The sequence below is a fragment of the Pygocentrus nattereri genome, chromosome 11 (genome assembly GCF_015220715.1).
Source record: "Pygocentrus nattereri isolate fPygNat1 chromosome 11, fPygNat1.pri, whole genome shotgun sequence".
NCBI classification, from domain to species: Eukaryota; Metazoa; Chordata; class Actinopteri; order Characiformes; family Serrasalmidae; genus Pygocentrus; species Pygocentrus nattereri.
Genome location: NC_051221.1, coordinates 36031389 through 36049873, shown reverse-complemented (window position 1 = coordinate 36049873; position 18485 = coordinate 36031389). Strand labels below are relative to the sequence as shown.

The following is an 18485-nucleotide window of genomic DNA, read 5'->3' as shown; positions in this document are numbered from 1 at the left end:
TTTATTGTATACAGACACTCAGGATTTTGATGCATAATGAGTGAATCCATTAACTAGAGATTATATTAGATACTTTATTGGTCCATGACAAAAAGATTGACAAGAATGTGAAAGGGATATCAAAAATAAGTATTGACAAAGATATGTCAGCCTGAAATATAATGAAATCTTGTATCTCTTTTTCATCAATTTGGCATAACTCTCTTCATTGCTTTAAGATTGGGCTGCTGCTGAGGGCTGGGTGAGTGTTGTTGGATACAGGATGTGAGATGATTTAGCGGTGTTCTTCCAGAAGTGCTGGTAAATACATGGGAAAGGTGTGCTGCTGTTGTCAAAACATTCATTTGTTGACAAGCTGTGCAGGATATACTGTAGGAGACAGCATGACGCCTAAAGACTTAACCCAGACCAAGACTTAACCCAGACAGTGTGATGTGCAGTATTATACTAGAACTGTGAGTCTACGTGAACAAACAGCAGAAACAGACCTGAATAGTCTTGTGTGAGCTTGACTCATTTTGCTTCACACATCATACAGCAAAACAACTGATATAAATATACAGTAATACACAGCTCAGAGTGTGAAAAACGCTGCAAAGCCTTGTTTACAATTTTACAAGAATACTGAGAATATTCACAGAATTGTACTGCTAAGGTGGAAATATGAAGTACTGTATTTCCTGTTAATTACCTTGGTTCATGTACTGCAGGATGTTCAGGAGAAGACCAGATGTTTGCTTTATTTAAATCCAACAATCCAGCATGTGATACAATGCTTTAGTATGACTTGAGACCACTAGCAGTGATTCATAGAAAAACCGAGGAATATGAAAAAGAGCATAAAACTTTATTCTTTGAGACATTTTGAGCAGAACCCAGGAATCAAATCAAACCAGTTTTGTATGTATTACATGGCCTGCATTACGGACCAATATGTACTCATTAGAAGGGGCAAAGATTCCGTCCTAACCCTCATCCGAAGATGGTCACCTCTGCCTTCTAGAACCATTCAGATTTATAATGATCCTGCCCCGACCCACCTGTTTTTTCCTATGCAACTCAACGTCATGTTACAGTTTGGGTTTGCAAAGACAGGATTTGATAGTTTTCGAGACACAAGGCCAACATTAAGCCTCCCAGATCATTGCAAACTGCATGTTTTAAAATCAAGCTTCATTGAACTGAAGCTTTTATAAAAGTAATTTACCACGTGCTTCAACACCATCTGCTCATACAACGTCTAATCCTGCCCATTATTATTAAAGTTTTAAACAGGTTTTATTTTTCTTAATTTTAGCCAGAACAGCCTAAATTTGTGCAATTCTAACATGCAGTCTGTGTCATAAAACTGTTCCTCTACAGTACTAAACAGCCCTGCTGGCCAACACTGAAACATCACAGCCACAGAGACACTAGCTGAGCCCTCAGACTGGCAGTAATGTACAAATGCAGATTTTTGCCAGAATGTAGGAGCAGAAAAGGCTGACTTTGCATAATTCGTAGGAATGAGAGCTTCAAATGGATGTTAAAATGTCTTTTGATGTCTACATATTGTCATTTCCCTTGATCTTTTCATCAGGTTTGCTATTCGTTTAGTGTTTCGCTGGCAAGTGATGTCTAACTGCTTTAAGACAGCGCAGTGAGGGACTGTACAGTTTAAGTGGGTTATACTGCATTTAACATGCCATCAACAAAAAAAAATATTTATTTTACAAATCAGAAAGAGAAGCAGATTCTGATCATTTAACTGTTCACATCTGACAAGAATGGGACAAAATGTTTCAGACCCAGGACCCAGGCCAGGATCAAGAGCACTTTCATATTCCTCCCAATAAACTCAAAGTAAAACCTAAATACTTCCCTTCTACAACATAAAAGGAAAAATCAAATCAGTCATTAAATAAAATTGTCTCAAACCAGCCCTTCTTCTGCTCCAACTCATTAGAGAAACCTCGTTTCAACCACTCAATCAAAAATATCTTCATATCTTTAAATTCTAGTTTTTTTTAAACTCCCTACAGATTGTTTAAACCAAGAAAACACTCTCTTACAAATACAAAATATTACTGAGATAGTTTCATATTTTCAAGTGCCAATTTTTCTTTTTTTGTTCCTCGTTTCGGTAGGAAAGGGTGAAGTTGGGACAGACATTTCTCTTCGATCAAAACCCCTTCCAGTCTCCCACTAGCATTCTGCCCAGTCACGTTGGCTGATCATGGGCATCCTTCCCAACACCAGGAGGTTAAATCCACATGAAGAGCACGACTCTGACTGGGCCTAGGTCACTGGAGGGCTGTGGTCACCGTTGTGATAGCTCATCCTCGCGAGAGTCCCGTTACGGCACCATTTCCCTTACACCAGGGATGGGTGTGGTTAAGCTTCTCTCTTTAAGTGCAAAAGCAGCCTATGCTAAACTCTGTCTTTATGTTGTACTGTAAGTGGCACTGACAACTGTCGTCCCCTTGGACTGGAGTTTCTGTAACCCTTTAACTTCCAGTTTTTTTTACAGTTTGGCTCGCTGAAAGAATGCCTAAAGGGAGGGAGAGAGAGAGAGATGGAGTAAACAATTGAAGTTCAGATGAATATTTAAGAAGTCTGAAGAGACAACAAGAAGTTACAGAACAAATGTTATTAGTTGGAAATACCTTCATGTAGTTTTTCAGAACCTTGGTATCTGGTTGTTGTAGCACTTGACACAGTTCCTGAATAGAAGATACAAACAGCAGAGAGATCAGAACGAATTATATCCATTCAAAGACAATACATGTGTTCTTACAAACGAAAGCAAACAGCATCTCTTGTTACACAGATAACTTAAACCCAAAGATGAAGATAGGAATAGGAATGTCCCTCAGCCCTTTACCTATTAGACAACCTTGACTTCAGGCTTAGATTATCTGGCTAAATTAAGAAATCTTGCCATGTGAAATATCCCCCTGGTCAAGTACCTGTGTGATTTCAGGTGAGACTTGTAGAGAGGGCAAGTACTCCTGCTGCAAGAACTGAACAAACTCCAGACCCTGGAGGTGGGGGGGTGGAGACAAATGCTGTTAGAATCTCAAAAAAATGAAAGGGTGTGTGTGTGTGTGTGTGTGTGTGTGTGTGTGTGTGTGTGTGTGTGTGTGTACACATACATACTTTTTTTTTGTTAATATTTGTAATGTCAACAGGCAAATATCCAATTACTTGTAAACTTCTGTAAGGTCTGTATCCATTCATAAAGCATTTATCAGTCTGATCACTCAACACTACTGGCTTCACTATACTACTAAGCCAGGGAAAAAGAACTAGACTCACCCTCTTGAGATGAATAATTTTCAGCGTCAGTGTACACTCAGATAAGGTCTGAAATGCAAGAGTTTGCAATGCAATTTAAGCAAAGTAGCAGAGTAGCCAATTTTCTATTTGGGTGTGACACCAGTTTACTACAGAAGGCCTAAAAAGACTTACCAGGACAGTCTGGGCATCTGAAAGGTCAAAGGTCGGTTTGAGAGGGGCCAGGAAGCAGGCTGGGACAATGTGTTTATAGATAAAGTCTGGAAACCCAACCAAACCGTCTTTACCACCTGAGCGAATTAAAAAAAAAAAAAAAAAAAAAAAAAAAGTCAGTCATAACCTTTAATTAGGACCGTGACCTTATTTTTTCCCACAATTCTTTCCATTAGTAAACTGAAATGCATATGTATGCGAAATCCCATTTGAAAGCACCAATTTTAGTACCAAAAAAACAACGTAAGGCTATGTTTAAGGAGGCAGTTAAATTAGTTACTTTCTCCCCTCATAACTGATACAGCTTAGCAGCAACCAAGCAAGGTGATCCAGTTTTTTCACATTCATGTATGGACAATCATTAATTCCACCATATTCACAGGTCTATATAGAAGTAAATCTATGAAGCTAAGCCTACAAACTAGTGTTTCACTAGTGTTTAAGGTAGCCTCAACCTCATTTGACTTGACAAGATCAGGAATAAATTCTGAGTTTTCCAAGTACCCCATAGCTCCACTAGTTTAGAGAGGATGATGAAACAGGTCTTCTGGGCAACAGGGTCAGGAAAGTCAACCGCTCCCTGGATGATTGTGAACAGCACACGCTCAATATTTTCTGCACCTGGCATAAAAATAATTAAAGTTAATGAAAATAAATTTGCATTTGCAACATAAAGATTTCTACGATAACGTTTCACTATGTGCGTCTTCTCACCTTGGTTGGCCATGACTTCATTCATGCCACTGCTGGCAACGGTCTGGATGAAGCTAAAGTAACTCCTTCTCAGCATCTGATTCTCAAGGGCTGCAGTCTGGTCGTTGTCTTCTGCAGGCCGAGATAACACCTCAAAAATTGCCAGAACCAACGGCATAAACACTTGCTGCAGGAAGGGAGATACCTGGCTCTAGAGGTAGAGACACAGACATAGAGAACAACTGATTAGCCTAACTTACAGCAGTAGGTAACTCAGTGACTATGGCTTTTGGTTGGCTATGAGGTGACAACCAAGACATAACACCATGACATGGTCTTAAAATACATATGCATATACACACAGACACACACTCAGATGTTTATTCAGCATTTAACTACTGCACTGTACTAAATCTAAAAACTAAAACGATCTTCTTGTAATTAAACACAGGTATTCAGTTTAAGTACTGATAGCAATGATATGCTGAGAAAAGCAAATCGTGATACTGCGAATTTCCTGTAACCTTACGTTGGTCCAGGCTCCTTGCATCCAGTGTGTGTGTATGTATGTATGTGTGTACACACACACACACACACACACACACACACACACACACACGAAATTCAACTGAAAGGTAATTTTTTCAGACCTACGTTATCCATAAATCTAAATGAAAAAGATTCAATCAATACCACCATTCCACTTTATCCAAAAATGCATATACAGGAAAGTCACTCTAAAGACATCATCATGTTTTCACTGAGTAATCTCTTCCAGCACACCTTAAACTTGGCTGTGATCTGGTTGATGAGGGGGATAAACTCTTGCAGGTCTTTTGGCTCACAGTCTTTCAACATGTGCTCAGATGCTGCTGGAATGAAGGGCAGCACCTCCTCCTCTAAACAGATGATCATGCGATGGAGAAAGGAACGCACAGCACTGCGCAGAGTGCCCCGCTGCACTGGACAACTCAGAGCAGGCAGAAAGGTCTGCAGGCAATCCAGATACACCTCAGAGCAGCCACACAGCTTCACCGTCTGCTTGTTACTGAATGCCTTACTGGTACGGCTGAGAGGGAGAGATGGAGCGTGAGGGAGAGAAGAGTCAGTACAATGAAATCCATATACAGTGAAGCTCAAAAGTAACCAGACACTGACATATCACATGCTGTGGAGTCAAAACAACAAACGTCACAGTCCAAATACTTAAACTACATCTTCTAGGGCTAAATGTGTGACCTCCCTAGAGGCATATACCGAACATATAAACAAAGATTATTCTGATGAGTGTTGTGCGTTGCATGTGCTCAGTTATTCTCCTGTTAATCACAGACAGCATCTACTTCTGTAGCATTTACCATCAGTAGAAACACACACATTGTCAGTTTTGTTTGTGCATGTGTGTGTGTGTGTGTGGTGTGTGTGTGTGTATGTTGATCATAATGTGTGTACCTGGCAAAGCCCACTGCATGGCTCAGACAGTCAGCAAGGGCCGTCTGTCTCTCCTCATCAGCCTCTTGAGTCAGCTTGGCGAGGAGCAAGCGAAAAGCCTCCATCAGCGGGGTGAGAAGACTGCGCATCAGAGCCTGTTTTCTGTCCGCTGGACACTCTCCGTTCACAATCAGAACACCAGCCGTCTCAAACATAAATAGCTGGTCATCGTTGCTCAACAGTGCCAGAAAGCCATTTTCCTGAATATGAGAGAGTGAGAGAGGGTCTAAGTAAGACAGGTCAACTCTGTGGATCTTTGCTTTGGTGTATTTTGGGGGTGTGTCTCTTACAGGAGGAGCCAACTCCAGCAGGTCCTGTATTCGGCTCAGGATGTCCTCAATGTAGGCATTCATGTGCTTACTGTTTAAAAACAGAAATAAACCTTAAATTTACTTACACACACACACAGTGTAGTTTTACAATAACAGACTGCAGTCCATCTATTTCTCTGCATTTGTTCGCCCCCTTTTACAGTGTTCTTCAGTGGTCAGGACCCCCATGGACCCTCAAAGAGCAGGTACTATTTAGGTGGTGGCAGCAGTGCTGCTGGAGTTTTTAAAACACCTCAGTGTCACTGCTTGACTGAGTATAGTCCACCAACCAAAATTATCCAGCCAACAGCATCCTGTGACCACTGATGAAGGACTAGAGGGTGACCAACACAAACTGTGCAGCAGCAGATGAGCTGTTGTCTCTGACCTTACATCTACAAGGTGGACTGACAAGGTAGGAGCGTCTAATAATGTGGACAATAAGTGGACAGTGTTTAAAAACTCCAGCAGCACTGCTGTGTCTGTGCACCTATATAGTAAGTGGGGCTGATAAAATGGACAATGACGTAGAAACAAGGACGGGGTCATAATGTTACACCTGATCAGAGTTTTCACCAAATACAGCGGTCATTCATTCCACTTTCATCCACTTTGCCAGAACTTACAAGTTTTCTAGATCAGCGGTTCTCATCAACCTACTTGACAAGTAATCGGTTACATCACTGTATGGGGCCATGTCCCCTTCACAGCCGCAGAGCATGCTAATAAAATGGACAAGAGGTAAGAGATGGCCCACATTTGTTAGGTGAAATGAAAAACCTGAGGACAGGGGACTGGGGCATTGCACTTACTACCCCCAGAGTGTGAGAACTGCTCTGCTAGAAGGTGTGAATTAGATGGTGTTTGGTTGGCCAACTTACTGTAGCGTTTTGATGAACCTGGAGAAAAGGTAAGCCACCCTACTGCGCACTTTTGGACTGCTGTGTCTCAGACCACGATGGTCTAGAAATGCCATCTGTACAGGACATACAAATCAACTTTTTATTGGCCAAGCTCAAAGTTAGTATTTCTGTGTAGTTTGCAAATGGCATGGAATTAAAAACTCACCAGGACATTTGGAATGTGCTGCGGTTCCACAATGAAAAACTTGTCGTAGCGTACGACAGTCTCAAAAAACTCCAGAGTGACCGAGGTGTGGTGGTACTCACTTACTCCACTGGAGATGAGCTATACAGGCATACATACAAACCTGTTAAAATAACTTTCTGCTAAGATTCTTTCTATAATACACCCTCCTATAACACAAATCTAAAAGCTCATTTCACCATCGTTAGTTTTTTTTTTTTTTATAACATTGGTGCAGTATAAAAAGGTATAGTACAGTGTGGGCATTCTTTACCGTCCTCATCATGTCCTGTAGAGCGCTGGATTTGGTGGCATCCCCTGTAAAATGAGCACCATGTGATGCAGGCAGTGCCTCCCCCATCATGTAGAACAGCCGTATTGCTACTTCCACCTCCATGAATCGTGCTGTTTGCCAGTTCCTGCACACGCACACGGTTAAATGTTTATAGCATTACTGCTTTATGCATGGCTGAACTGCAGATCTTCAGTAAAATGATTTCTTTGCAAGTATTACATAATTTTATAAGTGCGTATGCTTGGCCTTACTGCATGGTACTGGTAAAGACTCTGCGCACGGACTCTAGCAAGAGTTCAGGGGAGACCTGAGCCAGGCGATCCAGCAGCATCTTCAATTGCTTCCTATACTCCACAAACATCGCCTCATCCTCACCCTGCAACAGAAATAGACAGAATGAATGTTAAATTACAAATAATGACCACTTTCTACACTTTAATGAACAACTTGTACACTTTAATTATTAATAAACCTACCTAACAATATGTGTTAGGGTAATACAACCATGACATTGAAGATTAATAGTACCTCATTTTCAAAGTTGTACTCATCGTCATATGTCAGTTTTTTCATAACAGCCAGCATGACAGCCTGTTCAAAAGAAAAAGACAAAAAAAACCTTAGCGGGCACTGTGGGGTAAACAGAGAGCTAGAAAGGCAAATGGTGATCTCAGTGGTGTTTCTGTACCTCAACATTATTCTTCTGCTGATCAGTAAGGAGAGGGAGCTGGGAAAAAAACAAGAAAACATGTATGCAATGAAAATGACCTAAAAATACATCAATTCTGTATGCATCTGAATGAGGGAGAGAAGAAAGCATGTACTTGTTTAAGTATGTGCAGGTAGTCGTAACAGAATCCCACTATGTTAGCTGAAATATCATCGTCCTCATGGATGAGCAACTGTAGCATCAGAGGAACCTTGGCCTCCAGTGCTCGCAGCGTTTCTGCAGCAACCTTCACGTCTCCCATCTTACTGAGTTTAGTCCAGCTTAGCACCAGAGCCTGGCCCATCCCATTCACCAGTCGTGAGAACTTTGCCAGGAAGTCCACATCCTCCTCCTGACAGACACACAGTTAATAAAATATAGTTACCCATTCATTACTCAGAAACATGCTTCATGAATATGTGCATGAAAAATGAAGTGTACCTGCTCTACAATGAAAAACCCAGCAGACTGCAGAACTTGGGAGAGAGACTCCACAAGTTTGGTTTTGTCCACAGGGTCCATACCCTTATTTACAATCTCAAAGAGACAGTCACAGGCCTCCTCTCTCAGCTCCTCCACTGACATATGGCTCAATAACAGATTCACAAACCTGTACACACATAAAACACACACACACACACAATCAAGGTCTAACCTGAACAAACATCACATGGTCAGCGTAAGCACTATCTGTAATTTCATCATCTGTGGCAAGTTAAACAAACACTAGAGAAACAATTTCATGAACATGCAGATGGCATAAAAAAACTAAAGCAAGCTATTTCCCTCCGTTTCTTCTATTCTAAAAATGTAGTGCCACTTCAAAGTGTAAGCTCTGAGAAATGTATGAACTATTTGCTGCTGTGGTTAACGTTCAGAGTGAGCCACTGACTGAGAACCGTGTTGACTCAGCAGTTCAGAACATACAAGCTTAAGACTTCCGTCAAGCTGTATTTTTAACTAGAGATGGAATAATTGATTGACTGTATCGGTACAGAATGTAACTGCTACACCACTTAAGATGCAATGGGAAAATCTAGATAAGATGATGATGATGAATAGGAAGGCAACTTCAGCCTCGTCACACTTATTTAACTACAGTAAAACATTTTTCCTGGAGCACATAACATACTGTATTTGGCTGCTATTATGCTGCAAACTCGCTGTGTAGAAGTATAGAGCTGTAACTGACACAGTTTGTTGTCAAAGCTCTGAGGATTCGTTTCTGTGAGAACATTAGCATCTGAGCACTAATCTTAGCTTCCACTGGACTGGCTTTATGACCTTCATCAAACTGCACAACTAAAAAAGCAATCCTATGTCAGCCCTTTCAGCTTTTTTCATTTTACAGTATCTTTTAAAACCCATCCGTGAAGCAGAAGAATGGTCATGTACTGTTAGCAGCGTCACTTGTATAGGCTCCAGTTATTTCAATGATCAAATTAAGGTTAAACAGAAAAATCTGAACTAGAAACTGGCGAAAAAGAAGCTGATTTTGTTGAAGGCATGAAAAGAAATTACAAGTAAAGAGTCACTGTTTCTGCTTAACAGGTGGGTAATACCTCCGTAGAAGGTCACTATTGTTTTGGCTCGTTCGCTAATGTTTGTGGTTAGCTTTGCAGTAGCAACCGTAGTAACCGTTTGCAAAACCACAACATTGCCAACTAACATTAGTTACACACCTCAAAAATCCATCTGGTCCATCTCTTTTCAACCTATATTCAATTGAATACACTACAAAGACAAGATATTTAAAGATCAAACGGATAAACTTTGTTTTTTGCAAATATTCACTCATTTTGAAAAGAAAACAAAGTTTATCTGTTTTAACATTAAATATCTTGTCTTTGTAGTGTATTCAATTGAATATAGGTTGAAAAGGATTTGCAAATCATCATAGTCTGTTTTTATTTATGTTTTACACAACGTCCCAACTTCATTGGAATTGGGGTTGTATATAAAAGATCAACCAGGATGCCTCAGCTGAATCACTACTTTGATTCCAATAAAAGCAAACTGATTTTTTTTTGCTCAGACCAGAGTATTCTGGAAAAGACGAGATTAACTTCTCAGTCAAGGACCAACTCAGAGAGACCTGTTTGACAATGGAACTACTGAAGCTGCCTTTTAAGCTGCAACTCATCTACACAGAACAGCTGGTCCTGCTTCCCTCTTTTCTGACCTGTCATTGGCAATGAGGTTCAGGTCGATCCAGGAGACGTACGCTCCTACCACCTCCAGACACTGGCAGGTCAGCTCGCTATTGCTCTGCTGATACGTCTGCAAGATCTGGTACCAGGACTCCACCAGAGCCGGGATGCAGTTCTCCCGCATACTGTCTTTAATCAGTGTGTTCCTGCGTGTCTCCTGGAGAACAGAAGATAAAGTGTTAGAAGTGTTATGAAGGTTCTGCTAAAACTGTAAGTGTTATAGGTGAAGGGACATTGTTTATTGAGAAGACGACCCTCACAGAACAAAAGGTTCATCATGACCTTTGGCCCAGCGTACCTCAGGTGAATGCAAGATATCCCTGTCCACCACCTCAGCATCAATGGCCATGAGAGTGCGCAAGTAGATGTCAAGACCATGAGGGCTCAGGCCCACCAATGAGAGCAAGTCAAAGAAGAACTTGGGCCACACTGTCAGGTACTCCATAATGAAGGTCAGGGCAAACACTTGGGCAGCCTTGTTCTTGATGAAGGGTTTCTCTGACTGCGTGCTCATCAACTGCACAAAAACACAAGAACTCAGCGGCACCACTCTCACAGGCTCCCACCTCCACATAACGCTTCCTTCCAAAAATAAAATCCCACAGCTGACAAAAGAACATCAGAGTCTGAGCCTAGAAATATATAGCAAGAGTGAGGTTCACACCTGCAACTGCAGCCATTTCATCAGAGTCTCTCTAATCAGCTGCTGCTGCGCTCCAGTGAGGCTCCCGTGCCTGTCGGACACAGATTCCAACAAGTTTGTGACCTCACTTTGAAACTGGTGTGTATCTGATCATATGATATCAGTTCTGTTCATTGGTTGATATGTTTAAATCACTTTCTCTCCTGTCAAGATCTCACACTATGGTTCAAAAGTCTAAAATTTCTGTAAAAAAAATTTTTGAATCACTTTGACATAAAACCAATTTGGTTACAGTGGTAATTAATGTATTTACAATTATTCAAATATTCAAGTCCCGTGCAACTTCAGAGATTTCAGATAATTAGTTATTAAATAATTAAGTAATTTTACATGTGTCAAGAACTATGAACAGAGCTACAGACTAAAATGATTGAGCAAGGTGTAACAGCAAAAAAATCAAGTATAATAAAATTCAGAATACACCACATTTCATTTCAATAATTATAACTGTATATAATATAAATTGTTTATGACAAGCAACTCCAAACTTTTAAACAGAAGTGAATTATTTCCACAAACATACACATTCACAATGATGAGAAGAAGAAAAATCTCCTTCGTTGTACCTGTATTTGATCTGATGCTCCAGTACTTGAAAACAGAAGAACTTCACATGGTCATCACTGATGGATAAGAAAAGAAAAGAAAAGAAAAACGCAACCAAAAGTCACATCATAAAGTAACATCACTTAACTGAACATCAGAGCCTATAAAAAAAGACAGACTTTTTGAATAAACCAAATGCAGTGGGGGAAAAAAATTTGACCAATAACAATGAATGTCTTAAAAACAATGAGCCAATCATAGTCATCTATTCAAATGACAATATTTTTTAACTGCTTCCTGCCACTTCCTAATGAAAAGACAGGAAGCAGAAACACTGTAGCTACAATGGATGAATGTACAGCTGGCACCATCAATTACATTAATAATTAAATAATATGGCCTTCGTTCAAAAGATTAATTAGGTAGCTTGATTTAAATGCAACACAATATAAATGAACTTTAATAATAATGCAACTACGCATAGCACAACTGTAATTGTGGAAACCACCAGTACTGGTAGAGCAAACCTGTAGATTCCTTTAGCCAAAGCCTCACCGCAAACCTCCCAGCCATCCTGAGATTCCTTCAGCTGCTCAAAATACGCCAGTGCCTGCGGGACAAAAGGCATAGATATAGATTTGTTACTACAAAGACTTCTTGCCTATGCACACCTGCTCGTTTTCAAATCATGGCTGGTATATGATTGAGAATGAACGTTATGTTTCAACTGTGAAAGCTGTGTAATCCAGCAACATGTACATTTATTACATTTATGGCATCTTACACAGAGCAACATACAGTTTGATCATTTTACACAGGTAGGCGAAGGTGGTGTTAGGAGTCTTGCCCAAGGACTCTTATTGGTGTAGTGTAGGGTGTTTTACCCAGGTGGGGATTAAACCCCAGTCTACAGTGTAGAAGGCAAAGGTGTTACCCACTACACTAACCAACCACACACGTAGCATGTAGCAGCTAAACATGTAAAGTCAGACATACACAAGAACCAGCAGTTTTTGCACATTTTTCTCCTAAACTCACTTTTGAACTTTGTTTTCATTCTACTTTTTTAATTATGAGATGTAGCAGTGGAACAACGGCCAAAGGCTTTATTTGTCAGGAGAATTTTCAATTTCCCCGACAACCTTCAGGGCAAGATGTAATAAACAGCACGGTACACAGTACCTGCTGTTCTATATCGTCACACTTTAATAATCCTTATAAGAGGCAAGACAATTAAAAATAAAATAAAAAAAAAAGGAGAAAACTCAAAATATTTCTTCTATAACTTACAAAACATTATTAATGAATTGGATTAATTAATGCTTATTAATCAAGCATGTAGCACAGTTTAAGCACAGTCCAAGCAAGTTTAAGCCTTTTGGATTTCCACTTTAAAAATAAAAAAATATCAGCAGATACATTTTGCTAATCATTCTAGTACTGCACAGTCCAAAATTAGCTAACACTTTGCATTTAGAAAACTTTCAGCTCACGCGAAACCCGCGCAAAAGCCCAGTGTGATAAGCAAACACTTGACTGCAGGCTAGTATTTCAAATGTTCTGTGATCCATGCGTTCATCCAGGTTTTAATAGCAATTCCAGGCTTTAATAGCTGATTGTCTTTTGAAATGTTTGCAAAACTCTTTCTGCCACAATTATATGTTCAACTGTGGCAGACTAACATCTCTAATAGGGGCAGTCATGGGGTGGAGGTTAGGGAACCAGCTTCGTGACCGGAAGGTTCACCGGTTCTATCCCCAGAGCCGACAGCACATGACTGAGGTGTCCTTGAGCAAGACACCTAACCCCCAACTGCTCCCCGGGCGCTGCAGATTGGGCTGCCCACCGCTCCGGGCAAGTGTCCGCGCTCACTAGAGTGTATGTGGTGTTTCACTTCATGGATGGGTTAAATAAGGAGGTGAAATTTCCCCGTTTGTGGGACTAATAAGGATCACTTAATTGATGTTTTTTTTTTTGTTTTGTTTTTTTTTTAAATCAATATAACTGAGGCACTGAGGTGGGGGAAACAGGATGAGTGTGCTGATGAAATTACAGCATACCAAACATCTTTAGAAACAAAATCTAAAAACAGACAGATCAATTCAGTACCTTCCTAAGTGCCCTGTTTTCTGCCAGCACAAACCCTAATAGGTATTTACCCATAACATCCCCCTCCTTTCCTTATCAGCTTGTACATTACTGTCAATAAAGAACAAGCCAAGCAAGAATTATGAACCAAGAAGTTTTGACAACTTTAACCTCTTTGTCACCGTCTTTCATCCGTTCCACTCAAGATTCTTACCACAAATTCAGGTTCATGAACTGACAGACACTGAACAGGAGATAATATTTTCAACCATCACTTGTTCAAAGAGCTCTGCTGGCATGACTTGTGTCCATATACAAACAGGGTTGGCTCTGTTAAATGGGCTCAGACTAAAAAGCATAACCGTGTGTTTCTGAGGAGTTCATCAGCATTTACAGAACAGAGAACAATCCTCTGACTCTCCCAAGTTCTGCTTCTTGAGTACCAGTTCTTACGTATAACATGAGTAACACAGGATCATTTTCAGAAAGTAGTGCATGTTACTGCTGGGAATATGATGCCAGACCTTAGAATAATTTCTGACATACGAGATTTTTGCATAAATCAGACTAAGTCCTTAACAGAAGGGTGTGTGCATGTATCTTACTCTTTGCCGGTAGCATGCATCGGCGTTGGGGTTCAGCCCCATGAGGGCCTGCTCGTCCATGATGGCAGGTAAAGCCGACTCGCAGGCCATGTGTGGGTTAGCTTGTTTCCACTATAGGATCACTCCAATCTTCTACACAAATGCAGGGTTCACACATCTGCCAAACAAACCAAAAGAAAGACAGAGATCACAACGTTGCTGAACCGAAAGTGAGATGTTGTGGACTAGGTACACCAAGTTTTCTATTTAGCTATACAAAGCAACCATCATTGTCTACATTACCTTGATAGCCTGTGTCTTTACTCAAGTTTACTGAAACCCAAGTCAACATCTTACTTTAAATATTAGTCATGATGTTCAATTTAAAGAATGACAGACTGCCAAAGAACATCCAACAATGCCCTAAGTAACTTATGGCCACTTTCCTAAACACAGATTAAGCCCAGTTTTGGACTAAACTGCAATGCCAAATGTGTTTCACCATTAAAAGTCTCATCAAATTTATATCTGAGATTTACTCTGGGTCTGGAAAACCTGCCCTTAAAGCCCGACTAGCTCAATGGGAAAGGCAATTACACCAGTTACACCACCTGCTTTACTAACGGGCGTGATTGAAAACACAGAGGCCCAAGCCGAATCTCCACATCAGCACAAATGCCACAACACAACAACTGAAACTCAACACAAGCCGTGCAGTCCGGGTCTGACCAGTGAACAGGCCACAAACAGCGAGTCCGGTTTAGTCCAGCTGCCTGCGCTTCTTTGTGGCATGATGCAACATGGCTACAATATTTTGTCCACACACACCGACTAACGTTACTGTCGAGTTAGCGAGCTAAAGCTAGCTGCCGGCCACACGAAACCGGAGATGAAAAGTGCTGGCCCAGTCTGTATCACCCTTCACAGTCATGTCTGTCAATTAGCTTCGCATTAGCCAACATTTCGAGCTGAAAGCGGTGATCTGGTGGGAGTTAGCGGATCCCTGGCTGAGTTAGTTAGCTAGCGGTGGTTTAGCTACCTCGCTAACCGACTAGCTCGTCACATGCGCTTCGGCTCTCAGTAACGTGGCAACAGCTGCTGTGGGTCCGATGGCGGGAGGCAGGAAAGGCAGAAAGAACAGCCCTGTTAATCTTTAAAAACACATTATACGAGCACGTCCGTGTAGAGTAGTTAAAATGCTGGTAACGGTGAGAGGGGTGCGTGTGCTCACTCTCTGTCTGTCTCGCAGGCAGACAGGCAGGGAGGGTAGTGGCCGCTCAGCTTCAGCACGAGTCGAGCTGCTACCACTAAAAAGCGCTGAGACAAAGTTCCCGACCGACGGCCTTCGGTGCTAAATATCACACAGCGCCAGACGGGCGTTTATTTATGTACCTTACTGCTCGCTTCAGGGCTCCATTGCTGGTCTTCGGCAGAGCTGGACTGTATCAGATAAACGAAACGAAACGAAACGATGATCCAGCAGCAGCGGGCGGCGTGTCGGTGCGGCCGGACGGAAGCGCTCCTCATGTGGGTCTCGACAGCAGGAAGGAGTTGATGAGCGGGGGCACAGCCATCATCCAGTCAGCGGCGGAGGAGTTCACTGAGTCCGCTACTCTGGAAAAACTGCGTACATACTTCAAATATAAACGGTCGAAAGTTCACGCCTGGCTTTGATTTGTCCACCCAACGCATGACAGCACTGGGCTTTTCAAACTTTTCTTACGAAATGGGACCCCAAACGGTGTGTTAAAGGGGAACTCCACCGACTTTCCCCAAATTCTACACAATTAAGTCGTTAACATGTAAAGTCCTTTAAAGTGGTTTGGTGTGAAAGGCTGCATTTTAGAGAAATTTACCGAATGAGATGGTGATAGGAGCCAGACGTCTGGAGACTTTAATGCATTAAATAGTACTTCAAACTTTTTTTTTTATTATTCGTCATTAATTTACCATTATCAACATTACATAGAAATGCAGAAGAAAAAGAAAAATGGCTATATTTGCAATGTTGTCACTGTGATCCCTCTGATAAGCCCAAATACAAGGCTGTTCAGTAGGGGAAGAGGGACGTTCCTACTGAACAATGCTCAACTTTGGACTTAGGTTATCTGGCTCACTGAAAAAAAAAATCTTTGTCTATTATATTTTGTATTACAACGTACTGCATGTACATTTCTGTTTTTAAAAATATACTTTTTTTTTGCCAAAACCTTATCGCAAAACTATCAGAAACAATGCCACAGGCATCAGGCAATATATCCACATTTCATGCCATAGCTTTCAGCAAGGGAGCTTTTAGAGGCATTAAACTCTTCAGATGTCTGGCTTATAAATTATGATGGACTGAACTGGAAATGTTCTGCAATTTCTGCTAATTTCACAGTAGACCATTAGCAGACCATTGGCATCATAAGAGCAGTCCTTTGCATCAATAACACTGTGTCTCTGTTGAAATGTAAACTGTAACATGAAGAGGGTCAGCTCTATTTTTTGCTGGCCGTAGAATGTATGCTAATGGCAAGAGTTGTAGATTGTACTGGGCTGAAGTGTAAATGAATTTTCTCCACAGAGTTGTAGGCCTTTATCTTAATGATGGGAAGTTAATGTAGTTGAAAAAATTCTAACAGGCCCTGGATTTTATTCAACCACAAGAACTTAACTTCATTGAGATAAAGCCTTGCTCACTAATATATATATATATATATATATATATATATATATATATATATATATATATATATTAGTATTAGTCCACACATGCTGGACACCATCTGAGCCAAACAAGTTTACCTTGTCTCATCAGACCACACGACATGGTTCCAGTAATCCATGTTTTTGGACCGCTTGTCTTCAGCAAACTGTTTCTGGGCTTTTTTGTGCGTCAGCTTCAGAAGAGGTTCTGGGATGACGGCTATGCATACCGAGTTGATGCATTGTGCAGCGTATGGTCTGAGCAGTGACAGGCTGACCTCCCTCTTCTTCAACCTCTGTAGCAATGCTGGCAAGCACTCATATATATATATGCTTGATTATCTCCTGAGAGAAGTTAAATTAAGAGGGTTAACAGAGTTATTTTAGTTTTGTACAGACACAGTAAACACTGTGGCAGTGTTTTAGATTTTGAATTTATAAGACTGAAAAATATCATGTGCTATATTGGATTTAAAAACAGTGACTTCTACTTGATGTAGAATAACCTGGATGACTGACATACTACAGGTTGTTGGTTTTCGTTTGGGTGTTTGAGGCAGGGCACTGTAACTAGCTAGGTTAACTTAGCTAACTAGCTAACCTAATAACAAATCTCAGTTAGTTTGAATAACTATTAATAACTACTAATAAAATTACTCTTTGGTCATGGTTAACTAGTTAAACCTAAGTAAGGCTTTTGGCATTAGCATGTGTCTGGTCGAGTAAAGATAAGTAAACCAGCTGGTTCTGAATGATCTGTTGTTAGCTAGCTACATTAACTAGCTGACTATATTCAGGCGAAAACTAAACTTCTTAATGTTATTCCATCTTGGAAGTTCACTTAAATGAGACAGTTTGTGTCTGCGACTCATCTCCTCATGAGGGTAGATTTCACATATTTAGTAGATGAAAATGCCTGAATTAACGTTAACATGCGATATTCTAAACAAACACTTGTCATATGTACCTTTCAGTTTTTCACATACTTTATAATTACATTACATTACATATGTTCCTTGAATATTTCAAGAACAAAAGCACCCAGTTAAAAAGGACAAATAAACATTTAAACTGGGAAACATGCATTCCAAGCTAAAAACCCTCTAGGCTTACCACTTTAATGTCAGTATCTGAGGATTCACCATGCTAAATTATATTTGGTTATGCCTAGAACGTCTAATAAAATGTTTTCAATAGCATATAAGAAATTCAGTAGCACTTTGAGAAATTAAAACCTTCATTTAAGTTGCAAATTGGTAAGTTTTGTGGTTCAGTTCTTTGTTGGGAATAATTAAAGCACTAAAAGAACAATACAGCTGTAGAACAAGATGGCTTTTTCACCTCAAATAAATGTTGACTTATATTTCATAGTATGTTCCCATCAGAGAGTAACGTTGTGAAGATAAAATAGCAAACCCAATTAGATCTGTAATTCCACATGTGATGCTAGAGAAAAGCCGGCAGGCTACTGTGCTAAAAGCACAGGCACTTTAGCACCAGGCTAAAGGCTACCCCAAAAGACCAGCTGCGATTTTCAAATCTTTTTCTAATGTTTGCTCTCTTAATAGCCTGGACCAGTATTGCTTTAG

General features: G+C 40.6%; 1 protein-coding gene across 1 annotated transcript; it reads right to left on the bottom strand.

Moving 5' to 3' along the window:
- Positions 1–714: 714 nt before the first annotated feature.
- On the bottom strand, positions 715–15861 carry xpot (exportin, tRNA (nuclear export receptor for tRNAs)). The gene is made up of 25 exons (XM_017715708.2): positions 15598–15861; positions 14227–14383; positions 12061–12143; positions 11554–11610; positions 10949–11018; positions 10583–10801; positions 10257–10441; positions 8516–8684; positions 8190–8426; positions 8054–8092; positions 7894–7956; positions 7617–7741; positions 7345–7489; positions 7053–7172; positions 6866–6960; positions 5964–6033; positions 5635–5873; positions 4966–5251; positions 4204–4393; positions 3994–4110; positions 3451–3566; positions 3298–3345; positions 2949–3020; positions 2646–2702; positions 715–2530 (listed from the first exon to the last, which is right to left on the bottom strand). Exons 2-25 carry the CDS (start codon positions 14314–14316, stop codon positions 2504–2506), a joined length of 2919 nt encoding a protein of 972 aa, XP_017571197.1. The 5' UTR covers positions 14317–14383; positions 15598–15861; the 3' UTR covers positions 715–2503.
- Positions 15862–18485: the final 2624 nt, after the last annotated feature.